Here is a 27,877-nt window from a genome sequence, read left to right on the forward strand (position 1 = left end):
CAGGGGCTTCGTCACTGAAGCTGGTTAAGAACAAATATAGTCATTATCAAACAGAAGCTTGTTATATCCCGTGCTTGCCAACATTAACTGAGGTGAGGTTGCTATTCTCAGTTATGTTTATGTGCATATTAAGAACATGTCAATGAACGTATGGTTTCAAGTTATTCAACCTTAGACTAAGGCTTAGTTCTATTATATAACTTAAAACCACGCAAATTATGTTTATCTTTCTGACTTTCATGTTTTCATCGGAAAATTTATTTTTTTGTTTATAATTATAGTCAGAATGCGAAGTCTTATGTTATAGAACTAATTCAACCTCAACTCTTTCTACTTCTCAACTCTTCTATTCCCCATACTTAAAGTTAAAATCCTGACATCAAAAACATTATACATGGTTGATACTCCTATTAAGATGGTACACAAATTCGGGTCCATTCGCCCTAATTCACGTTTTCCCTACTACCTGTTCGCCCTAATACATGTTTGCCCTAATATTTGTTTGCACTGGGTCCGTTCGCCCTAATACCTATTTGCCCTGGGTCCGTTCGCCCAGTATTCATAGCCATTTTGTTATATAATGAAATGTTTCTGAGTAAACATGAATGATATAAATGGCAGAATAAAAAAAGTAATTTACTTTCAAAAATATTACTTCCTGTATTGGGAAGGAAGACAATTCAGTCATGAACTGACAATATCATGGATGAACAGCAAAATTAAATTGAGACATATTTAAAAAGGTTCATGACATTGGTTTAAACAAATAAATTGTCAGGTTTATCCAAGTCTAGAAAGGCAGCAGAGGTATATACCATATAACTGTATTAAATCATGAATAAATGAAGACTAAGATATGATGTATTCATCTTTATTCAACATATTGATAATCATTTAAAGCAGTTGTACACCATCACACTTACAACATACAACATACTATGATACATCATTCATTGACAAAACAAGAAAGAAATATATTTTCATTACGTTTTAACATTAACTCATTCAAAACATTCAAAAACAGTTGTACGTGTATACCATCACACTCACAACATATCTCATTCATCTTCTCACTAATTAATTAACAAAAGCATGACAAAATACAAAGACAAGCACTAATAAGATAACTTATAGCAACAATCATTAGAAAAATATACAAAACAAAGAAACAGCACGGAAACATAAAAAATTGTCAATCACAACACATGTAAAGTCAATGCATAATGATACTTCTGACAATTCAGCACTAAAACAATGCAAGAGTAATTAACTTATTAATCTACAAATAAACATTAAATAAATATTCAATCAAATAACAAAAGGTATCATAAATGATCAACAATAATTAAAGAAGTGTGATAAGTTTTTTTTAAATTCATCTATGAAGAAACTAATATGTTATTTAAATTGATCTTAATTTTATTTGTTCATAAGAAATATCATCAAATCTATTATTAAACTTTAGTCAGACTTAATAAAATTGGGATTAATAAAAGATAAATACCTTAACTCCAAATATGTACCCATTGCTGGCAACAAGTAGACGACCACCACATTTACTACCCTTCTCCAACACTTGTAATGGATGATATGGTCATCTTCTAGGATCTCATCTGGTAGGTCTGGATCTGTGTTCAGTGATCTGAAAAGATAATTAGACTGACATATAATAATTAATTGTACACAAAAAATTTTTCATTAATATCTGCCAATGTTTGTACGGAAATTGCTATACATGTGTATATAGCAGATTGAGTATAATTAATTAAGAAATTTAAATTGCATTAATCTATCAATCAAATATAATATTACATTATCATACATCAAGTTAATGATTTTATTGTCTCATGTTCGCAAACCCTGTTGATAATATTTTCTGTCTCATATCTATGTATGACTACTTTGCTCATAATACTTTTAATTATTATTTGTAATCAATAGTTTAAAATTATACTTATGTGTCCATGGGTTCAGATGGATCATCAGCATTCCTGTGACCAATGTCAGTGTGCCAGAGGATTTGGTTGGTCAGGCTGCAGTGGTGCTGCTGGCTCTGGTTCAGGATCTGCTGCTGGTTCTGGGTCTACTGCTGGTTCAGGATCTGCTGCTGGTTCTGGGTCTACTGCTGGTTCAGAATCTGCTGCTGGTTCTGGCCAGTTTCTCTGCTCACATGGTGCACAAATGAACTGCAATTCATTACCATGTCTGGCATCTTTGTAGGCTTGTAGGGAAATACCTGCAATTCAATTACATCATATTAAGTTTTTATTTAAATATATTATTGCATTTCTTTCATAACATCAGATGCTTTACAGTGTTGATCATGTTTGTAAAAAATTACCGTTAAACAGATTTTTGAAACAGGACGAATATCTATAAACAAGAATGAGAAATGGTTGTTTCTAATACGTATAAACATCTTATGTCATATGAACAAGAAGGCTTGTTATATTATTTTCCTGATTGTTTAAACATATTATTCTTGCTAAGCTAATAGTGTGGATTTCTTGATGAATTAAACATTATATTCTAAGCTTATCATATACTTTTTCAACCCAATATTTCTTTCTTAATGAAAACTGATTCATTTCTACACATAAATACTTACCAGTACCACATAGTCTGTGCTGCCACCTTTCACATACATCACAAGAAATTATGTGATGTTGAGGTTGAACCACTCTGTCACATGAAATACACAAGTACTGTACCATAGTTTATGGAAGAATGACAAGGCTCCATATTCCACTTCCATATATACTTTTTTTGTCAAAAAACACTCAAGATCAAAGTAGCCAAGCTGTGAAATAAATTTCTTAATAGGCAATCAGTAAGAACGAAGATATAATAATTATACCTGATCAACAATTAATTACAATCAAAAGTAATTTAGACTGAGTTGCTTATAAAAACAAATTTAATAAAGCAAATTAATTAACATTATAATAAATAAAATTTTCAAAAAATTATGTTCATTTTTTTTGAATTTTACAAAAAATTATGTTCATATATAACAATATATTAAATAAAATAGGGATAACGGACCCATGGCGAAGATGTAATTAGGGCAAACAGACCTGATACCATGTTACACCTAGATGCAAATATTTAATGTTTGGTAGAGATTCCTCATACTCTTTTAAAAATAGGATTCCAAATCATCTCCCAAATATACCAAACAAGATGTTTTCAAAATTGTGGAAAAATGTGGAATTTTTTATTGACAACTTACGTGTCCTGTGTGGTGGACACATTTTTCAACAAATGGTGGACATTTCAATGGGACTAAATTGTGCTTCTCTACTTACTGACCTATTCCTTAACTCTTACTCAATGCTTGTTATATAACATAATACTTGAGCTAAATAGGAAGCATAAATTACAATTATGAAAAAGACTTAATTCATGCCATTAATCAATTTTGCTGTGTTTGATCAGAATCTTTCCATCATTGGGAGCCTGCAAAGAATATTCTGAATGTATCTAAAATTATCGGCCAAATAAGGTTTTGTTTTGCATAGATTAGAATGTGACGATTTATCATAATCTCTTGAACCGGAAGTAGCCTTTTTGAAGATATCAGAGTAGTTCTTAGTAAGGAAAACAGATGTCTTTTAAATGTTTTGTCCAGGCAACATTTTTTACTAATTCTTGAGTTCTGTAGATTGCGATTTAGTCATTTACTTTGACTTTGGCTTCTCTCCCGGCCACCCACTGGCCTAGTGACCATAAACTAATATTTTAATATTTGCTAAATGGTCTTTAGTACACATATATGTATTCAACAGCATTACAGTTCTGTTATCGAACCCAGACTACATCTATACAGAAAGAGCCTTGGTTACTGAGATTAATCCAGACTCATCCGTTTGAAACTTGTCATATCCTTAATGATTGCCAGATTGGTCTTTTTTATGGTCTTTTTTTATGGTCTTTAACTATTGTTGTGGGGATTCTGTTAGTATTTTCTGTTAGTAGACTGTGGTAAACCAACAAATGTTGTTGGAAGAGACCAGCCTTCAGGATACATGAAAGAAGAACTCAGTAAGAGAATGTTCAACTAGAGGCTGCTGGTAATCAAACTCCTGTCATTTTGTGACTAGAATGTTGTCTGTTATCATTATGAATATAACTAAACTGGAAAAATTTGGCTATTTTCTGTTTATAGTAAGACCTGTAACGTGAAAATAAATTGTTGCGAATGGATTGTATTACACTGTTATAAATGATTGTGAATTAAAGTTCCTATCCATGTAAAATCCCCACACTGCTAGTGGAAGAGGTGATTTATGGTACAGAAAAATTAACTCAGAATGAACAATGCTTTTTCAGTCTGCAGATTCCATATATTTACATAATCATAGTCCTGTCTGTATTTTTGAGAAAACCATGCATATATCTCCTATCAACAGAATCCTTGTACAATAACTATTGCAAAGTACCAATTTCATGTATGATCTATATGTATTTCATCTCAAGACCAGAGGCAGATTTAGGCGAGGGCGTGGTGGGCGGGCGCCCCCTAAAATTTGCAAAGCATTGGTTGTCAGGAATAGATTTACGCAGTTTTAGGTTGAAACTTTAATTTCTTGCTAATTTTACCACCAAAGATATCTACATTGCACCCACTCCAGTAGTATTTCAAAAGTATAACCTCAAATTTTTTTTTACCTCGCTCAGTTCGGCGAAATTTGAACTGTGCACCCCCCAATCTAAAATCCTGGATCCGCCCCTGAAGACTGCTATCGAAAAAATTGTAACATGTATATGATACAGCTTATTGAAATCAGTTTTGTGAAATACACATATAACACAATGTGAGTCATTAGGACATGTATTTTTAGTAAGCAATTTAACTTTCTTATCTCTCCTTGACAGGAGGTCAAATTCTGTTTATCATATGTCTTAGTTAATAGTACCTTACTTAGTACTTAGGGTTTTTATTTTGTTATTGTGTCAGTATATATAGATTTTGATGAATTTCTAACACTTACCTTTGTTAAGGCCAAAACAAAAAAAATATTCTAGATTCTCATTCCCTCTCGACCCTTTTTTTCACCCTCCCTAGAAAATTTTTATTTTGATTTTTGTACCAATTTAGGTCAATATCTTGCAAATCATTGTAATCCATGGACAAATCCTGGACATAGAAAACAGACATACACAACAAAGAACATAAAGTAACTAAAATCATACATACAAAGTAACAAAAGTAAATGTGCAACTCAGACTCCATTGAAAACTGGGAGCATGGACCAGGTGCACCAGTAGGGTCGGTGTCCTCTGCTTTTCTAGAAATACTGGCCGAGTTGCTCATAAAAAGTCAAGTCCAGGGTAGATGAAAGACGATAGGAAAACTATGACATGTTGAACAAATCAGGTTCCATTGTGCAGATGGATACACTGTAATGATCCACGAGTTCATGATGATGACCATAAAACTTCTATAGTGATGACTTCAATCTTGTAACAACATAACTCTGTTCCAGAAGCCTAATTTTAAGAAGTCTAGCGATTAATAAAATTAAATAATAAAATTTGAACACCTGCCTACATTGTTTATTATTTTATATTTGTAATAATATTTGAGAGATGTGGGATAAGGTTCAAAATAAAATTATTCACAGGAAACGTTGTATAAGTGAATTTAAGTGAATGAATAACATGTTTTCACTGAATACTGATACAAAAATTAAATTATAGCCTATTATAGGGCACCAGATTCCAACACTTTAGCTTATTTGACTTTTCTTTTTAAAAGAAGTCAATGAAAACGTGAATGCGCCATCTTATACCGGTACTAAGCATTTTTGCAAATTTGAGTACTTATTTTCAAGGAGAAAATAGTACTATATGTAATACTAAAAGCATTTTAAAAAAAAACATTTGGAATGGCATAGTTCAAATTACAAAAAAAAACTTTTCAATGGGAGGTAATTGACAGGAAACCTTTGTATTGAAATTTATTTTTTTATAAATTTTGGCTTTTTGTAAACATCAGGAGGTAATAAGTTGTGTAACCCAAAGTTTCATTTAATAATTTTAGTTCATGTGAAAGTATGTTAAATAACTATGATAATGTACTTTTTGAAATATTATATAAATTTTATTCACCATTTTTTTAACTGTTTGAGAAATCTCTATATGAATTCACTGTCATCCATTATCTCAGAGTCAAGTTTGTTGAAATTTGTAAAACTAAGTACTTAAATATGTCTATCCAATGTCACATGTAAGAAAAATCAAATGATAAAAATATGACGTGTATGTATAATGATCTACCATAAAGTGGAATATGTCCATACAATACACACAATATAATTCAACTTGAATACATGTACATAGTAAAATTTATTTACATATCGATACAATGTATTATGTAACTTTTACGGACACATACGAGGCCTGCATGAAGAAACGTGTGTTGATAAAATGCTTACCTTAGTTATAAGAACTTATTTTTACATGTATATTAGGTCAAAGTTCAATGAACATATAAATTATTCAAATGTTATTTAACTTTCTCCTCACGTTGTGATACCCGGTAAGTTCACAAGTTAAACCATTTTTTACAAATGGTATTGCATGTATGTGTCTGTCAAGTAAGAGCACAAAAACTTAAATTTATGTTCTTTAATATGCAGATGTTTGGATAAGGTTTTTGGCAGTTTTTGGTATTAAATAATGTGGTTGAAAGTAAATTTTCTAAACTGCTAAAATAAATATTCTGCTCCCAAAAATTTTGGCAGTAGATTAAGATATTTTAGTTTTATAGGCCCTTCCTTTCAAAATTATAGATCCACACTTCCCACAATAAATCTCCAATTTTTGTGAAACTCTGGTGAATTATTTCTTACTATTGATATGAGCTGCTCCATTTTTAATTTTATGAATTTCAAATTATTTTGTTTTTTAAGATATGATACTACAGTGAGACCTGTCTAAGCTGAACCCCTTTTAGAATTTAGAATTGGTTCAGTTTAGACAGGTGGTCAATTTATCCAGGTCCAAAACACGTTTATATTGGTATAAAATGACTTTAAAAAAGTGTTTTGTTAAACTGGTTTTAGAATAATTAAGTGTCAGTATTTGTAAGAATCAGGCAAAATGGAAAAATCAGAACCATGCATGTCAAAACCCACCAACCTGTTGACATAATTTCACTCAAGGATACTTTCTCTGTTTGAAAAGACTATTATTTCATCTCTGCATCACTAGCTTTGCTGAGAAAATTTTCAATAGAATCTTAGGAAAAGGATGTTTTTGACAGAGTTTCTGCCCTTGAAATGTTCATTTTCAGTGCATTTCAATGAAATTATAACTCAATGGTCCAGCATGATATAGAAAATCTTGTCTGTTTTCTTTTATTCTGATGGTGCAAATAGTCAAATTACACTTTCAAAATGCTGGGTTTTTTTTTCATACCATTATTCAGCGATTGTCTGATTTTTACAGGGACTGACAATTAAGGAGGTAGACCTAGGGTAAGGGACATAACTCTAGAAATCAGTGATATGTTTGTATCATTTTCAATTTCACCAAAACCTCTCAAAATTTCATTTGAAGCAGAATGAAATCAACCTAAGTTACTTAGATGCTTACATGAGATTAATGTAAAATGTGAAATACAAATGTTCCAATGATTTTTAAGAGTTGGGTCCCTTACCCTAGGTCTTCCTTCTTAAGGGTTAAGTTTAGATACTGTATATTCATTCAAAAATTTTCTGTTTTCAGACTATAACTCAAAAATCTCTTCATTGAAACTTTCGTGAATTGATTATTTATATTGATGTAATTTCTCTTCTAAATGTAAATTTCCAAATTTATGGTTTAGAATTTTGGGTCTTTTTCATAAAAAAAGGTGGGATTTCACATTTTTTTGGACTGTAACTCAGTACTGGTTGTATACATTTTCATGAAACTTTGGAATATAATTTATTGATATTGATAAATAAGCTTCCTTTTCATTGATTTTGACCAGTATTCATAAATTTGTTTTTATTAATGCACAATAATTTTAGAATGCTTCAAGCAATTTTTATGAAACTTTGTTGAGTTAATGTAACTTTGGTCTTTTTATTCTTGTATTTTTTATTGCCAAATATTTAATTACAATTCAAGATCAGAGTTGTGTCAAGCTTGAATTTTGTGTCCACATTTGTTCATCTGTGAGGGTATCAAGCTGCGCTCTGTGAAGCATTTTATTACTCTATTACCCTCTCCCACCTAAAAAAATGTATGCTAAGGGTGCTTTTACAATGCTCACTGGAAAAAAAATAATAATGTCTAATTTATGGTTTCATTGCCACAAAAATGAGGGAAGTCATTTTTGAAGAACAAAGGTTTGAACTTCGTGTCGATAGTTATAAAAAAAGTGAAGTCGGAGACTACTTATCTTAAAGTTATAAGATACACTCATTGATGTTCATCTTATTATTGCACACTCTATTATATACAAATGACATGCATTTATTTTGACATGTATTGAAAATGTCCTCAAACAAGGTATTATTTGAATTTTAAATTATTTTTCAATTAAGAAAATGAGTGAAAAAATAATTAGAAAAACTCACTCTTACAAAGGGGGTTAGTCATGCCAGCATGGCTAAGGATAAGTTTAGTTGGATTACAAAACACAAGTGAAACATATCCATAATACTTTGTTTCAAGGAGAATGTAGCAAAAACTTGTCCTAGTGCCATCTAAAAAATCTTTCCATTTAATGGACAACTTAACATGCCATCATAAATCACCAAAAAAAAGTCCTGATACAAAAAGAATGATCTTCAGGGCTATAGACAACTTTACTTAATGCATAATTTGACCTGAAATAAAGAGAGTCTCTTGGAGGCCATTAATATTTTTAGTAATGGAAAGCTGTTGACATTCTTATTTCTGACCTTTGTATGCAAATGCATGAAGTGCAGTATTTAACAATTACGGAAATTACAGAAATGTTACTTGTACAAAAAAAAACAAGGCATGACATATAAACCACCAAAATTTCAAATACAATATAAACAACAAATGATAAGGTTTAGGAATGTGAAGATGCAATATAAGTTCCTTTTGTTAAAAAGTGATATTTTTTATGAAGGGCTTGATAATGCTGATACATGAATGTTGGTAAATTGATTTCTTTTTATAGTGATGAAAAAAATATTTATAGACCTTCATTTTGAAGTATATAATGTGGTATAATTATGCCTATCCATCTATCATCCTTAATGTATGATAACTCAAGAATTACAGATCTGTAACTATTATGTAATGCCTTCCTGTTTTTTGTTTAGTATGATACTTTGTATTATAAGAATCAGGCAAAATGGAAAAAAATCTGAGGTCTAAAAACCCACCAATTTGATAATACAGCGGTAGATCCAGACGCTTTGGAATGGAGGGGGTGCCATCAGGGGTTCCTCAGAAAAAAGGGGGTACTAGGACAATATTTCCCATTTTTTATCAATTTTACACATAAAAATGACAAATTTTCCAATAAAAAGAAATGGTACCACCATAATATGGTTTACTCTATATGAACTGCTGTTAGATCTCTGCATCACTGGATTTGTTTAAGAACTTTTTATTAGAATGTTAGAAAATTGAGATTTTTCACAGAGTTATCTGCCCTTGAAAATTTTCATGTGCAGTGCATTTTGGTTGATAATTTATTTTACCAAAGTTTCAATTAACCAGATCGGTGGTTTTGTTTTGTTTTTTTTTTGTGTGTGTGTCAAGTCAAATACAAGTACTAGAGATTAAGGTTTATTTTGATTTCGAGAAAACTTTATTTTTTACCATGTGGATTTGTTACAATTTTTTCACCATTCATTACACCTGCATTCTTATTAACTTACCATTCATGATTAAGTTGAATAGCTAAAGGTCAATGGGGAGGTGGCATATAGGCATGTATAGTCCTGAATGTATGCTATACTGTAGACATTTTGTATATTACTATAATAAGTTATCATAATGACACTGAAGTATTGTGTTTGTATTGCCCTACAGGTGCTACTTTGTAAAATTTACTTGTAGGTAAATAAGCAATGTGACAAAATTGTCACTGCAAAGTGAAAACAAGTTTTGAAATTACATTCTTCATTTTTAGATAACATTTCATAATAAATTGCTAGTTAACTTTATTTTTACCTGCGGAAGTTCTGTGTTTCTTAAATGTTAGTTTTGTCATGGATTAGAAAAAATTAAGTTCAATTGTATATTTTGATTATCATATATGTATTCAAATTTGTGTTTCATCTGATAGAAACCTTGTAAGTTTGTTGGTGATGAACAATTATGCACAGTATTATGTACATGGTGAAGAATGTCAGAGGTAGATCCATGGGCACTGATGGTTATAACCACCCTATATTGAAAATTATGTTAATTTTGAGCATAATTTGTGCAAAATAATAACCCTGAACTTTCCTTTTTTGTGGACACTTCACCTTTTTAGAATCTCTGGATTAAAATGAAAGATTTCATTTGGATAGCAGTGTGTTCTAAGTTCTTACTTTCTTTTCCAGAAATTGAAGAATGGCAGATCCTCCTTCCAGTCAGCAACAGAGCTTTCCTCAGTTTACTGATCTCAACAACCTTATAGCAGAACAGGTTTGTAACCCCCCTTTTTTTCTTTATTTTAAGGCCAAAAAACAAATGGTTTTGTTTTCTGCTACCAGTAAGAAAAAAATAGGATAGGTAGGTAGCTTTAAGGAAATTACTTTATTTTTCAAAAAAATATTTTACATTTAGACAATAGATAAACAATCAATACTTTAACTTTCTTCGAGCCAAATGGTCAAAAAATGTTTTGGGTATGCACATATGAATAGGGTAGGTATGATTTATTTGGCCTAAGTACACTTCAGCATGTGAGGTTCTGCTAACACAAAAATACAAATAAATATTGATTATGAATACTGTAATTACAGGAACTGTTCTCTTCATTTATTACATAATAATTGACATATAAGAGCATCACAATGAACAGAATGTTAAGGATGATTGCCAGTTCACTTAAGAATAACAAGGATTGTGAAATTACAATAGATAAAAAAAGATAAAAGTCTAAGGCTATTTGAAATAACCTGAATGTTGCTCTTTTTAAGGTATGGTTTTGATAAAGTGTAATCGATATTTTAAAATGCTTGACTCCTTTTATTTGACAGACTGGGGCCAAAATATTATTTTCAACAGACGATTGGTTTGCTGTTGCTGAAAATTTATTAAAGGTAAGACTATATTACTGTGGAATGTCAACAAAACTAAAAATGTGAAAGGTAGGAATTAGTAATCAATGGAACCAAGGTTATAGCGGTAATCAAAAGAATGTAATCCAGGGACAAAGACCAGACATGGAAAACAGACATACACAACAAAGAACATAAAGTAACTAAATTCATTCATACAAAGTAACAAAAGCAAGTGAGCAACTCGGATTCCATTAAAAACTGGGAATATTGACAAGGTTCAACGGTAGGGTAAGGAAAAAGGATAAGGGAGAGTTATTTTTGTAAGTTTTGAAGTAATTATCATGCACAAGAAGGCAGAATAAAAATTCTAGAGCACTTGGTGGTAGTAAATTTTCACCAGGCTTTTGGAAATTTTAAAAAGGTTGCCAAATTCAAATCTTAAGTACAGCTCTGCCTTAAAACCAGGCAGAAGCTTATGATTAGTGATTCTTGCATTTTTTAGTCCCAAATCCTCCAGTAGGCTTCATGGAAACTGTATTTAAAAATAAAAGTGCAAATGAAAGTTGCCCACTGGAGATATTAACACTTAAAATTTGGTTACATTCTACTACAGAAAAGCAGAAAAAATTTCCTGCCAGAATTTTCACACTACAAGTTGTCAAAAATATCTCACTATATATGGCAGATTCAAAGAAATGAACATAGGAAGAGTTGTTTTTAAGACGTAACAAATGTATTTGAACAGTTTCATTGATTTTGTTGAGATATGATGAATCAACCCCTGCTTTATTTTTAGAAAGAAACATATTTAATACGCTCCCAAAGGGAGCGTTTATGGTTATATTATCAACTTGGTTCTGTATACTTATGGCAAGAAAATGCATCAATATCCGGTTTGTACCTGCATTTTCAGGAGCCGAAAAACAGCATAATGGCAGCTTCATTTGCGTATACTTGTGTATTTGCGATTGAGTGCCAAACCAGTCTTGGAAAATATTTGCTAGTTTCGATAATTAAAAACAAATTGAATCATAGTTTTTCCAAGATAGGGTCGTCATTATAGTCTGCAATATAGCTCCCGGATGTTTACGAAAATTACATCATCAATATTACCCATAATTCTCGGGTCATAAAAATTGTGAAACAAAAACGAAGCAAAAGGAAACGAAATAATCGATAAAAGAAAAAATTGAAACGAAATAATTCGATAAAATGAATCAAAGTGTTACAAAAACATAAGTAAACTATACTAAATTAAACAGAATGCAGCGAAACCAAATACAGTAAAAGAAATCTTTTAAGACGTTTCGCAAATTTTAAAAACCATGATGTTAACCAATGCCAGACAGTTCGACCCAAAGACATTTCGTACCACAAAAACTGATAATTCTTTATGAATGCCGGACATTTTGGCCAATAGACATATCAGACCATGACAATTAGTATAATGCTTTAGGGCAAATTTATATCATTACAAAATTTACCATACTTGAAGGTATAACATATCAAATAAGAGCTGACAAAAATTTGTTTTTATTAATGTTTCCTTGGGAGCGTTAATAGGTTTCACCTTCATCATATTATCTCAGAGTTACTTCTCCAACTTTGGAACTCAGATGCAGAAAAATTACCTATTACACAAAGTAAAAAAAAAAGATTAAAAGATGAAGTATTAAAGTTCATTGATTGCTGATAAATTACTTTCATTATTTCAATGTTTACTACTTTACATAATAGACAGATGAACCTGTATTTAAAGTTGGTGTCTTTACTGAATATGGTAAATGGATGGATGGTTGGGAAACCAGGAGAAAAAGGATACCAGGCCATGATTGGTGTATCATACAATTAGGTTAGATGAATTCAATAATTACACAAAAATCTGGGTTTTTTTTATCATAACATTGTGTAAAAATGATCTGGAAAAGTGTTTTTGTAAAAGATTTTTTATTGACAAAAATGTTTGTAACTTTTGTTTTTACAACTGAACCCTAGTAAACTTTAACAGTTTTAGCAAGAAATTTAATAAGAATGATTCAAACTGAAAAAATTGAAGATAAACTGGACTCAGTCTTATTATGGGAGAATGACAAAGTGTTTTGGGTGAATATGTATCAAAAGTATTATAATTCACTTATTTTGAGAAATTATAGCAGGCAAATTGTCAAACAGCAAATACTTATTATGTATTAAATTCTCAAGAATCATTACCATAAATATAAGAAACCTTATTTATAGTAAAGTTTCTAAGGAAAATCTTAGTTGTTAGGAAAAAAGGCTTTCACTTGGAGGAAATATCTAACCTGCTGCTAAGTACTGGAAAAAGCAAATTATAATTATTTTTTGCTTTTTGTTTTAACAGGAGTTCCAGGTGTTATTTATGGCGTTGATATCGACACCTCTTTTTTTACTGGAAACTATTCACCTCAAGCCTCTATACAGGCAGCTTGTTTAGAAAGTAAGTTTGTTGATTTAGTTATGTTTAGAAAAAAAATAAAAAACCCAGCTTTTTTTTTTATGATGATATTTTATAGAGTCAGGCCAGAACATATTTTTTGTTGCGTAAAATTCATATGTGGCTTAATAACTGATTGTTTCATGGGTTGTCATAATAACATTGTATTTTTAAAAAAAATATTTAACCCTTAAATCAGATGAGAATTCACACTTAATTCTTAAAATATCACTAAGATGGAAAAAGAAAACACTACCCAAACTATGGTGTGTGAAGCCACAAGAGCTCAGCACTAAATCCAAAAATACCACGTACTGCAGGGATTATTGTCTTCCGTGACATGTCACGGGGGACATGGAAATGCTGTCTGTCCGTCAGCATTTTCTGCACTTTTTTTTTGTTAATCTGTTACCAAATAAGTTTGTTTTTGGTATGTGGCCGTATTATGAAGAGTTACAGATTAAGTTCGGCCATGGTTACGGTTGAATGATTTTTATGGACTTAGAAAATTTCAGGTAATTTACAGTTTTCTGCACATTTTTTGTAATGCTTTTACCAATTGATTTTACCTTTTGTATGTAGTATTACTATTAGAAGTTACAGGTGAAGTTCGACTGTTGTGGTTGATTGATTTTTATGGAAGTTATGGCCCTTGGACTTAGAAAATTTCAGTGAATTTTAAGTTTTCCACACTTTTTTATTTAGCGGGGGACATTGGAACGCTGTTCTTTTATTGTTGTGGTCACACTTGGAATTTTCATTCAGTGTTACAAGTTGTGGACGGCTGATAAAAGAAACATATTGTTTTGGTTTTGTCTGTCTATTGATGAGTTACAGCAGCTTGAAATTGAATGATTCAAATCCCAATAAAAATCAAGGTAGACTACTGAGTAATTTAAATCACTAAATCATGAGAGTACATGCTACCCAAACACAGTGGTAGATGGTAATTTAGAGGTTAAGGTCATCATTATTGATAGCTATTCCAACTTTTAAAACAGTGTCCAAAATATCACACATATATCCAGTGGTAATTAAAAAGGACACATTAGTATAATGTAGGGCATATTTTTACCAGAGGAGAGCTATTTAAATACTCAGTATCCTACCTAGGTTTGTATTGAAATGGGAATCACTCCATTTCATGCTGCTGTAATTCTCCCTATACCTTCCAACTTGTTTTAACATTTTATTAAAATAAGATTTGATTGAATCTTCACAAAAGTACAATGGATACTGATAGATTAGTAAAACAAAATTTAGACTTTGTGTGTTATTGCATTTCCATGGTGAAAAATTGATAGAGACCTAAAGAAAATCATTGTAGATCTTCCGTCATTACCAGACAGAAAAGGCCAAATGGGGACTGCAGCAACAGAAAATCAACTCAGGATTATAAAAAGGCTAGGCTCACAGGTTTGAAGCATACATAACATAGTTTTGTTTTGCTCAATAAGCAACCTTTTTTATGCACATTTTGTTCTGGTTTTCTGTTTTTTCTTGAACTCACAATTTTGGCATACATTACATTATATTTTGATATGTTTAAGTTTGCACCTCCAAGAGAGGCACCAAATAAAGAATTCAAGAATGAGACTTAGTCATTTGAGAAATGTTTCACATTTCTTGTTCCAGAATTGTATTGAGATAGTGGCTTTTATGATTTGTTTTTTAAAATATTTCTCCTTCCAGAACTGGGATGAAATATTACCAATGACAGATCTCAGACCAGGCTACAAGACATCCTGTCATAACTTCTTTAACATAAAATACAACAAGAGGGTCACACACTTAAGGCTAAATATGTTTCCAGGTACATACAAGTATATAACACATAATATATTACTGAATTTGCACTCTATCACCTGCACTGAGGTATTTTAACGGACTTATACCTCTCCCATACTCAGTACTAAACCCTGCCTCTTTATGCAAATTAGTTAAGTTTCACTGATTTTTAATGATTATTGGATGTGGCTGTGATATTTTTCACATCCTGTATAGCAGTGTGATATTTAGTAAATTAGGAAGTCCTGATAGCCTAGGTCTGTGGAAGCGGTTGATTTTCAGTAGGAATTATGTCCTTTTCAATTTTCAAGTGGCTATGAAAAAATAAATTCTGCAAGTCATTGAAACATGAACATTGAACACTATAGATTAAACCCAACATTGTCTTATCTTTTAGACCTCTAAACTGCCTGCTGTCAGGCAAGTTTAGGTATGATGATACTTATTTTTTATTTACTGGTATATGTATTGCAAACAAAGACTTTTAAAGTTGTTTTTTAACAGCTTTCTGTCCATCCTTATCTTTTGTGTTGTAAAAATATTGTATTTTTTCACCAACATGTAACTTACTGAGATCTCATCTAGTTTATAATTGTTAATGTAATTGTAAATAAAATTGTAAATGTTTGTAACTGTAATTGTAAATGTTTGTAATTGTAATTGTAAATGTTTATAATTGTAGATGGTGGTATTGCTCGATTTAGAGTATATGGAAGAGCTTCACCTAACTGGAGTAAAATATCGTATCAACAAGTAAGTCAATTAGCCATTTTGAATATCATGATAGGCCAACTCAAAATAATTTCTTCATTCTCAGGCACTCTTTTTTTCTCTTCAGAGGATACAGAGGCAGATCAAGAGATTCTCAAATGAGGGGCTGGCTCTGTCATGGCTCAGTGATTTCCTATATAATCAACAATATTTTTCCTATCTAAAGGGTGGGGGTCCCCTGGGCCCCTCTTTTGATCCACCTATGGGTTACCACATTATCTTTTTTCTGTTATTTTCTGTTATCAATAAAATGAAAATAAAACAGCTGCTCTCTCATTTTTTACTGTTAACTTACTGAACTATGTAAAAAGCTCCTTAATTTTTCTTGGAGCAATGAAATGCTAAAAACAAATGCTTTTCCTAATTTTTTGTTAACAATTGGCCTAAGATCGAAGAAATTAACTTTGAATGGCCTTGAATGAAGGTGTGGTATTGTTTTGATTTATCATTGAGGTGTTATTGCCCTTTGATCTGGCAAAGACGAATTTCAAAAACTGTGTTATTTATTTCTTTGCATGGGTATCAATTTTTGTGGTAAGAAGAAAAATTAAAAACAAAAATTACATAAGCATCTTTGTTTTTGCATACATTGCCATATGTATGCATTTCACAACTGACATTTAAAAGGCGTTCCTTCATACATCAGTAATTTTTATTAGGAATGAAATTATCTATGTGATATATTCATCTGGGAATCAAGACTCCTGTTTTATACATAGGTACAGCAAAAGAGTTAATAAAAAAAAATAAACTAAAGGCAAAAACGAAACAAGACATACAGAGGCCAGAAATTCCTGACTTGGGACAGGTGCAAAAAATGTGGCAGAGTTAGAGTTCACAACCCTTCCCCTTTAATATCTGACCATTGTGGAAAACACATTACACACTTAAAAATCAATTCAAAAGGTCTGAGTCCCTTACGATAAACATCAACTAAAAGCATTATTTTTTCAATATTTTCATAGACATAATATGGTATACAGTGAAATTTGTCCAAACCAGACCCTCAAAAAACTGGTCTTCCATTCAAACTGGCCGTTTTCAAAAGTCCCGGTCGATATACCTTAAATCCTGTGTGTTTTGTCTTCAATAGACCGGCCACCCCCTAAAACTGTACATCGGTCGGTTTTTCACACTTTTAGTTACATATTTCAAATAAAAACAACCTCTCAATTCCGGCCGCCCGGTAATTGTTCACCTGTAATAAATGTGTCAACAAAACTGTAAATGATTACGTAATATTACATAATTAATAATTCATTAACTGACCAGTTTGCATTTCATCAGTGGACAGATGATAATTGAAGGGGAAGAGTAGTTTAAACAACAAATTTAATCTAGACATTACATTTTGTCACTGGTTGGCTGTTAGTTGGTGTGTACACACTTCAGGCAAACGGGGTCATTTGATGGTACGATCTCTACAATCTTTTAAATGTCAATTAATGTGACCTGTACCCAAGCCAAAACAACATAGGGGCGAAATTATTAGACATTGTTGATAGGTAATTTACAAATACAATACAAATAGTTAATTACCATCAATAGCCCTTTGATCTTTAATACACACTCTTTCAAAACCATGAACATTATTTTGTCGGCAGTGCTGTTTGTAAAATCAAATTATTTACAAATGATGCAAGCTTTGAAATGTAAGAAAAGGCCAAAGGCTTTGAATTGGCATTAAACATGTCTCAACCAACAAATTGACAAGGTGTAGGGTTATAGAACACATTAATGGAAGCAGCTCTAAGAATGCATTGCTATTTTTCACAAAACAGGCCACCCCTATAAACTGGCCATTTTTTCTTGTCCCAATGGTGGCCGTTTGAAGAAGTTTCACTGTACTGTCATTTCAGATATCTATGAAGCAAAGGAATTAAAGGGCCTCTGTTATTATTGACATAGCTATCATATTTTTCATTTTAAATTTAAACATATAGGGCTTTAAAAGCAAAATAAGTTCCTAAGTCTTTATTTTTTGTGTCAATGTACTGTTTTACAATATTCTTGTACAAGTCTTATTTTTCAGATGATAGATCTAGCAGCTATGGAGAATGGTGGTATTTGTGTTGGATACAGTAATGTTCATTTTGGTCATGCTAGAAATCTTATACAACCTGGTAGGGCAGAAACTATGGCTGATGGATGGGAAACTGCCAGAAAGGTAGGTCAAAGGCCAAATGATCACGGTAGAAATTTTATACAATGCAGTAGGGCAGGAACTATGGATATTGACTTGAAACTGCTATGAAAAGTAGATCTAAGGTCAAAAGATCACACTAGAAATCTTTACAACTTGGAAAAGCAGAGAACATTGTTGAAGGTTGGGATACTAGGAAGGGCAAGTCAGAGGTCAAGATAGATCATGAGGTTATCTCAAATCTAGGTCAAACAATAGGTCATATTTTACTGTCGATTTGAAGGGTAGAGAATGTGAAAGCACACGTTAAAAGAGAATCATTTGTTTATAAATGTAAAATGAGAGCTATTTTAAGATGCATGAAACATGATTTATCAGTTAGTGATCAATTGTAAGGAAAATGTAATTGATTTTCTTGACTATGTTCATGTATTTTCTGCAGCCTGGTAGACCAGCTATTTTAGAAGCAGACTCTAAAGGGATACTTCAAGTTCCAGGTAAGTGAATAATAACATATATGGGCTTTAGGACTGATGAATTAGTAATACAGAACTTCACTTGCTCAAACTTGGTTGGCTCGAAAAACCAGGATTTCTTGAACACAATTCAAAGTACCAAAATTTTCTCCTCTACAATCAGTATAAATAACCTTGGATTTCTGGAACACTTGAACTGACTAGTCGGTCCGTTCAGGATTAAATCTTAGAGAATAACCATCACTTACTCGGACTCGTCAGCCATTTTGTCAACTTGGGTAATAAAAGGTGTGAAAAACTTAAACACTATCATTAATTAGTGTCATTTTAGTTAATTGCAGGTAATATTTAAGTCATCACTAGTTAGGTAGTTTTGATCTTAACATAGAACTGATTGAAGTTTGAGAATGTTCCGAAGTCGGCATGATGAAAGCATCAAAGAAAATCAGATGAAAATAAATTATTGACCAAGGAACTCGAACTCTGAATGTTTTTAAAGGCAAACACAGCAGTTTTAATGTCCACAAGTCAACGTAATCTTCCAAAAGTGAATAAAAAAGATCCATGAACTAACAAAAAATTTTAAAGGAAGTAAGCAATTTCTAATGATGAAGTCAAACTCAGATTGGCAACGAAAAATATCAAGAAATATACGAACGTCAATTTCTCAAACTTCCGATAACTCGAATGGTCCCTTGGAGTTCAAGCTACCGAGATTTGACTGTACCATAATTAATCACTACCAAAACCTTGTTTGCTCATACTAGTTTTCTGGTGAATCAGGGATTCGATTTCTATGATTTGAGGCTACCTCCTGATTAAATTACCATGGCTTTTTTAAAAATTCTGCAGGTGCCATTCTGGCCCATGTGGGACAACTTATCAGTCAATATACATTTTTCATTGTTTGTGACATGTATGGTAAGGGCTTTTCATGTATAGAATACATCTACTCCTTAACAGTTCAATGGAAGTTAACGAAACTTTAAATAAATGTAGATTTAAATAAATGTAGATTTGCATGGACGAAGATAATATTTGGTCAGGCTTATAAGGGGTGATAAGTCAACTAAAGGGTTTACACAAGTCTAAGTAGGGGTTTTCTTTTTAGCTCACATGGCCAAAGGCCATGTAAGCTATTGCCATCACTTGGCATCCGTCATCGTCGTCCGTCGTTGTTAACAATTTTTCAAAACTCTTCTCCTCTGATACTACTTGACAAATTGAAACTAAACTTGGTATGAAAACATGGCTGCTGTTACTAAAAATAGAACATAGGGGTCAGATAGTAGTTTTTCACATACATTTCCAAAACCATTAGGTTTTGCTAAATTCTGATGAGGATAAACGTGTTCAGAATGATGAGATCTACCTGCAGTCAAATTTTTGTTTTAATCTATTCAGCCATGTTGGAGTTATTGCCCCTTTTAAATATTTTTTGCTATTTTTAATGTAATTTCTTTAAAAAATCTTCTCCTCTGACACTACTTTACCAATTGAAACCAATCTTGGTACGAATGTTCCTAGGGGTATCGTGCATAGAATTGATGTGGGGATTTTTAATCTGTTGAAAAACATGCAGCCATTACTATGAAAAGAACATAAGGGTCAGACAGTAGTTGTTTAGCATATATCTCCTAAACAGTTAGGTTTAGCTAAATTCTGACACAGGTAAAAGTGTTAAGCATGATGAGATCTATGTGCGCTTAATTTCCGTTTTAATCTGTTGAGCCATGTTGGAGTTATTGCCTTTTTTCAACGTTTTTTGCTATTTTTAATGTTATTTCTTTCAAAAATCTTCTCCTCTGACACTACTTTACCAATTGAAACCAAACTTGGTATGAATGTTTCTCAGGGTATCCTTAATAGAACTGAAGTGGGGATTTTCGATACGTCGAAAAACATGGCAGCTGTTACTAAAAATAGAACATAGGGGTAAGACAGTAGTTTTTCGCATATATATCCTAATCTGTTTGGTTTAGCCGAGATCTTTCAGTAGCTGAAATGATCCTTATTATTAGGACTACAAAAGTCTTCAGGCATGAAAGTTGTGAGACGAGTCCTTGTAAGAGTTTTTGCCCTTAACAGTTTTCAGCCAAAATTGAATACTATGATAGATAGAAAGGAACTTTCAATTGCTGAAATGGTCCTTATGATAAGTCCTACCAAAGTCTTCTTGAGTCAAAATTGTTGGTCAACTTCTTGTTAAATTTATTGCCCTTGAAAGACAAAATTCAACCAGGTGAGCGATTCAGGCTCCTGGGAGCCTCTTGTTTAAGTGAAAGTTTTTGTTCGAGTCAGACAAAATGGGAAAATTGGGAAGCATGCACATCAAAAACCCACCAATCTGACAATATAATTTCACTCAAGGTTGTTTTTTTCTGTTTTAAAAGACCATTATGTGATCTCTGTATCACTGGATTTGCTCAGAAAATTTTCAGTAGAATGTTGGAAGAATGAGGTTTTTGACAGAGTTATCTGCCCTTGAAATGTTCATTTTCATTGCATTTCAATCAAACTATAACTCAATCTGCCAAAACGATGTAGAAAATCTTGTCTTTGTTCCTTGATTCTGATGGTACAAATAGTTAATTAAACTTTCAAAATTGTGGGTTTTTCCATACCAAATTTCACCCACTGCCTGATTTTTACAGAGACTTGACACTCAACTTGCTTACAGTTATTCTTGATGCATTTTGTCATGCAAGTCATATACCCCTACTTGTAAGATTTATTATTTTTATTTTGTAGGTCAGGATTGGAGTATGTTCAGACTAGGCCATCCAGGAGTCATAACTAAAGTAATGAGTAATGATTTTGTTTAGTTTCTCTGCTCACCTGTTTTATCTTCTCTTGCTCATCTTTTATTGAAGTCAGGCTTGAGTTGAAAGTTTTTTTTTATTTATCCTTTAGAAAAAACGTAAAAGAGCTATTTCTCTTGGGTACAAGTTTTTCTTTGTTTTCCCAACAAAAGGCAAAGTTTTTATTGACAGCAGTTATGAATTTGCAAAACTTACAAATTAAAACAACTCACCAACTAACTCACTTGTCAGAAACCATGAAAGTTGATACTTACTAACAAAAGGACGATCACAGTACGTCATTTGCTAATTTGGGGGGTATGAGCCTACTTTGTTAAATTTGTTTTAGAAAAGACTATATTTCAATTTTAATATTAAACTTTTGAATGTTTCCAGAACAGACAAGGCCTGGTTTCCTATTTTCTACATAAAACAGTTTACTATCAAAACTTTGCTGAAGTTCATATTCATTAACATATCAAATTATTATACCCCACGCTAATGTCAGTCATGCCGTGTGTCCAAACTATTTTCTAAGCAGCTTGCAGTATTGTTATGAAACTTTGTGGGGTGTAATATCACCACATGGAGGTGTGCATACTGTCAAGAATTACCAGTAATGTTTAGACAAAAACTGTGGAAATGATGGCTGTTGCACTTCAGTGGCATTCAGCAAAACATTGTCTCATGCTTTGTCCACAACTTTAAATTACCATATTGGGATGTACATATTGTCAGAAATTGATGTTTGGACAAAAAATGTAGAAATGACCATTGTAATTTAAGCATTTTTTGGCAAAACTTGGTTTAATACTTTGTCTGCAACTCCTCCTGAACTGCTTGCAGGATTGTTATGAAACTTAATGGGGTATTAAATTACCATATTGGGATGTACATATTATCAGAAAATTATATTTGGACTATAATTGTAGAAATGATGAACATTGGAACTTTTATTGGCAAAACCTGGTCTAATACTTTGTTCACAACTCCTCTTTAACAACTTGCAGGATTGTTATGAAACTCAATGGAGTGTTAGATTACCATTTGGAGGTGTGCATATGGTCAGGAATTAGTCATATTCTGTTATTGTGTTCTCAACAAAAAATACTGATTGCTGTTTGGAGTTGGGTGTTTTAGAAATGGCAGCACAGTCTGTGTCAATAGTGTGTAGTCTATCTACCATTGAGAATTGTGTCCCAAATGAATAGTATGTCCACATTGGTCCCCAAATATACAGGGTTCAACAGACTGCCAGAGTATTAGTCCTATTAGGGGCAATGTCTTGTTATTATTTGAACTATATAAATGGGATATAGCCTCATGATTTTCAATGGTGAACAAGCTGCTCTATTACCTTTTTACCTATATGCTATTTATGTAATTATTAAGGCTTTATGGCCAAATGTACAGAATAACATTGAAATGCATGATAGTATCCACAAATTACAGCACATACAATAATTATGTTCAGGAGAAGAGTTGAAGACAAAGATTTATATACCAATGGAATGATTGAAGGTTTAAATCATCTTCTCAATTGGGTCAATTCAACTATCTAAGGAAGTTTAACAGGTGATTTAATCAACGGAAAACCTGTTCTATCTCATGAACATCAACATTGTAAGCTCTGTAAATGCATTTTGTATTTCATTTTTATACCAAATTGAAAAAAAATGTGCTTATTTTTGTCTTTGCCTATCCAGTTCTTGTCTTCTTCTTCATAGTTTTTTATTCTCCTCTGCTGTTTGCTGTCATCAGTTTCTTAGAGATTTGAAAGCACTTTGATTGTTTGGAAATACTGCTTTCTTATCTCTGGTATCCAGCTTTGCTATCATCCACCAGTCATGGTGTTGCTCTGCAGGTAGACTTCTTAATTCATATTCTGGTGATGGTGTTATGATTAATTTTATATTCTATTTTTCCACTCCTTAATTTATTTTATTTAGAATTTTTAACTAGCATTTCTGCCCCCTTTTACATATGATTTAAGTAGCACTCCAGGTAAGAATCATGCAAAATGTGATTCATGGTTGGAAAGCTTATCATTATTTTTGATATTTTGTTTAAAATGTTATAGTAAACAGAAATTAACATGTGGCTTTTCTTATAACCCCTGTTCTTTGGAGATAAAAAAATATATAGAATGTACTGTAGAATTCAAAATTATAAGAGATAACTCTGCAAATGACACTAAAATATTATAGAAACTGATGTCTTTTCAATGTGGATTACCTGCAAAGGTCAGAAAGATTGGAATGAATAATTAAACATTTTATGATATAGACCTATAAAGCAACTTAATAACAAAAATAAAAATTTGTAGCCTTTTTATGGGTGTATCACATTTTACAGAATTTGCATGATTCTTACAAAGACTACTACTTAAATTATCCTTCAGTAATATTTCTCATCAAATAGTCATTTAAAGTTCAAGATGAAAGGTTTGGTATACACAACCTAAGTTATTGCAATCCAGAACTATAGATATGAATTTGACATTATACGCTCAAAAAGTTGAACTTACAAAAAATGTAAATGCCTGGGACTTGTGTGACAGGACAAATTATAATTTTTTTTGGTAATAGCTTTGTAAGGAATAGGTTATGATACAGTTTAGTGTACAATATAGATAATATTGCACTTTTTCATATCTGAAGAGCTGCTTAGACTCGTACAATATTTACTTGCATTGTGCACTAAAAGACATTGATAGCACTCGTAATTCCAATGATGAATCATTTCAGATTGAAATTGACACCAATCATTTTAAAGGAAACTATCCTGACTCCTGTAGAATTGAGGGTAAGTCCTTATTGGATTTTTAATAACTTAGCACTTGCTGTGAATTCTAAATTTTGCCATAGGGGATCAATAATTGCAAAAAGAAAAATTATACCCGAATTGATTTTTTCATCTGTGAAACACTAGATATTCGTTTAAGTCACAAAAATAGATACCTTTTGAAAATGCTAATTATACAAAACCCACAAATACTTTAACTTCTCAAACAAATATTTTCAAATTTTACACAGTAGTATCGATCATAAAAACCAGGTTAAGTTCAGTTACAATATATGTCTCCTTTACTGCTTGTGGGTTATGGCACTTTGCATGGTTTCACTAAAATAAATTAGGAATGCAGGGTTGTATGTGACACCTGATAAATGTTTTCAAATTCTCATGAGTTGTAGGTAGAGCATGTATGAAATGGTCATATAATTTCATATAATTGTACAGGCAAAACTTGGAGATTTTTATTTTTTTAATCCTATTTTTCTTAGCTTGTTACATTGATGAAGAAAAGGAAGAGGAAGTCAAACAGATACATAATGGTCTTCCATGGAAAACACTCTTACCACCTAAGAAACTAAGAGCTCACCACAGGCATTATTACTCAGGAAATGACCTCAATAACTGTGGAGTTATCTCCCATGTTAGACTATCTATGGCACCAGATGGTGGTATTAGCAGGATGAGACTTCTGGGATATAAACAGTCAAATAGACAAGCTAAATTGTGAAGGTTATATGCACAGTAGAAGAGTAAATTGGATTCATCTTCATGGTTATGGGTGCTTTATGTTATTAACTGCAATGAGAGTTCACCACCATTTTCAATTCAATTATCAAAGGTTTATTAAGCAGTGCCTTTTAGGGAAAGGGTCATTTGAAAAGGACTTTCTGCTTTCCTAGGGTTCAAATTAGTGTAGTTTCGAGGTCCTGTGCTCTCCATTTTTTACCTAGGATTGTTCAATTTCATTAAAGTCAGGGATTAAGTATTAAGTTGAACATTTATTGAGGATCTATGGTTTACATCAGGTGTACTTTTGATTTGAAATCTACAAAGGTTCTGGACCTTCCATTGTCAAAAGCAAATTTGAACCCCTGCTGCCTATATGCCTGAAAATATTTTTTTTTCTTCTATTCATTATCATTATAACTTCTCTATTTTATACTTAAGTCTACCAGTACTGGTGTTTGCTATGCTGGTGTAAACCTGTTTTTCAAAAAAGATATTGATCTAAAATATTTATTTTTTTTTTATAGTCATTTTTGTAAGTTTATTACTTTATATTTTGTTTTGCCATACTTTGTGTCACAAATTAAAATGAAAATTTTACCCAAAATTAAATGTAAATGAGTGCCTAATTATAGTATTTTTACTATGGTGTTTTTAAAGGTTCAGGGAAATCCATTTATATGTGATTACACCGATAAATATTTAAAAATGTAAAACTTTAATCACATGATATTATATAACTTTGTTAGATGTGTGTTACATGTATTGCAAAAAAATACATTAATTACTAAAGTGTTTGTTTTTTTGTGTAATTGTGAATTTCCAAAACTTGATCTTGAATTCCAAGTTTCTACAAGGACAAAATTATTGGTATGATTATACATTATATGTTTTTGATTAGATTGTCCATTTAGAAGCCAGGCATTTCCCTATGACATGGATGACACATGGTAAATTTTATTCCATGGAATTCTTTTTTCCTAAGTAATGTTTATATTACATATATGTTCATTAGTACAAAGACTTTTTTTTAAATTGATAATGGATAGCTCTGAGAATGATTTTACACTGCCTTAAGAAAGCAACTAAATTTTGCACTTAATGAAAGAATTATCTCCCTTTTTCAATGAATTTCAATGAGTTTTCATGTAATTTATTTCTCTTTGACTGTTGCAGTTAATCAAAAACCAATATTCAACTTAAAAAAAAATGCATTTGCAATATGAAATAGATGAAAAGTTTTGGAAAACAAAATTCATCATGTGCCACCCACTGCCTGGTGTGGACACCCTCTTAAGTGTTTAGAATTTGTTCAGATACATACAGAGTTTTGTTTTTATGTCTTTTGGAACAGAATATTTTAGATATAAGCCAGTATTCAATATTTTCAATCATTCATTCTACATTGGTCTGTTACAATGTATTACTTGTAGGTACTACTTTATATCTGTATCAGGCAGGGTCAAGGAAAATATTCTTACAAGACATTTTATTTCCTTAAAGTGTTATATTTATATCTGGGCATTTTAGGTTTTTAAATTTAGGTTTTGATTAAAGTTATGCAAAATTAAGTAAATTGTTTAAGTCAAATTTTTTCTCTAAATTGTGTGCATTTCAGGTGCTCTGAATGTATTTTTTTTTACATTAAAAGAGTTTAAAATTAAAGATGTGGCAACTTCTTCCTGATTCTCATATTTAGTAGTACTAAGCATTTTATTGCTTTATTAGTACATGTATACTATGAAAAGCTCAAATAATTGTATAATTAGTGTTGTTGGTTTTATCAGTAAATCATACATCAAAAGTACATAAAAAAAACAGATATTTTTACAGAGTGTGATAATAAGTATTGTTTTTATTTGCTCAATTTTATTGTATGATTTATTAACATGCCCTTCAGCCAGTAGAATTTAGTGACAATCTTCAGAATTTTCGCCCTCTTAAAAAAGGATTAAGCTTTCACCACCCAAATATTATTTATTGTATTTTTGCAACTACCAGGTAATTTTGCCTATATCCACATTTTTTGTGTCAACACATTTTAACTAAATTTGCCTATATCCACATTTTTATGTCAACTCTTTTTAATTAATTTTGTGTATATCTAACTATTTTTTATGTCAACCCTTTATAAATAATTACCTTCAAATCTTTAATAGGATTTATTTTCGGAGAAATCCAATGAGGGAATCACTTTTTTAGGAGGGGACAAAGATGAAAATTAAAAATAAATCCTGATCACCGGGAATATATCTTATTTAATTCTCAGATTGTTTACACTCTTCATACATCTCACTTCACCTAACAAAATTTATCATCCAATTATGTGGATAATCTACCTGGGATAATATCACAGTTGGATCAAAGTGAGGGATGGAGAGTCCAAGGTTCCCCCATATTTTTAAAAAAAGTTTGGTTGAATAGAAAATTACTGAGAAAAAATTGGATGGGCCCTCTATTGTAGAGCAGTCAACACCCCCCTCCTCACACCCTTTTCTGAATTTTTTTATCTGCCATTGAAAATATATATACACATGTACATATATGTCTTAATCTGACATTTCAATTTTTTTTTATATGTACAACTACATTGCCAAAAATATGCTTTATATAATTTTGAATTCCATTTATATATACATGTAGCTTTATTATTCATTTTAATGCTTTACTTGTTATGCTTTCTTTCTGTCAGGCATTCAGTACTTAGTTAAGGAGGTAGACCTAGG

The 27,877-nt window shown here is 31.7% G+C and overlaps 2 protein-coding genes across 2 annotated transcripts; one reads left to right on the forward strand and one right to left on the reverse strand.

Moving 5' to 3' along the window:
- Nucleotides 1–15: 15 nt before the first annotated feature.
- Nucleotides 16–27,877, forward strand: LOC148620767 (allantoicase-like). Its single transcript, XM_088574569.1, has 13 exons — nucleotides 16–92; nucleotides 10,530–10,614; nucleotides 11,172–11,234; nucleotides 12,933–13,047; nucleotides 13,558–13,653; nucleotides 14,978–15,066; nucleotides 15,343–15,463; nucleotides 16,121–16,191; nucleotides 18,242–18,376; nucleotides 18,795–18,849; nucleotides 21,580–21,629; nucleotides 24,377–24,434; nucleotides 24,914–27,877. Exons 2-13 carry the CDS (start codon nucleotides 10,540–10,542, stop codon nucleotides 25,150–25,152), a joined length of 1,167 nt encoding a protein of 388 aa, XP_088430695.1. The 5' UTR covers nucleotides 16–92; nucleotides 10,530–10,539; the 3' UTR covers nucleotides 25,153–27,877.
- LOC148620768 (uncharacterized) lies at nucleotides 1,446–6,552 on the reverse strand. The gene is made up of 4 exons (XM_088573927.1): nucleotides 6,441–6,552; nucleotides 2,609–2,800; nucleotides 1,955–2,236; nucleotides 1,446–1,642 (listed from the first exon to the last, which is right to left on the reverse strand). The coding sequence occupies exons 2-3, from the start codon at nucleotides 2,712–2,714 to the stop codon at nucleotides 2,004–2,006; spliced, it is 339 nt and encodes a 112-aa protein (XP_088430053.1). The 5' UTR covers nucleotides 2,715–2,800; nucleotides 6,441–6,552; the 3' UTR covers nucleotides 1,446–1,642; nucleotides 1,955–2,003.

Source organism: Perna viridis, chromosome 3 (assembly GCF_037379345.1).
Source record: "Perna viridis isolate PV_CMFRI_1.1 ecotype Kerala chromosome 3, ASM3737934v1, whole genome shotgun sequence".
NCBI lineage: Eukaryota > Metazoa > Mollusca > Bivalvia > Mytilida > Mytilidae > Perna > Perna viridis.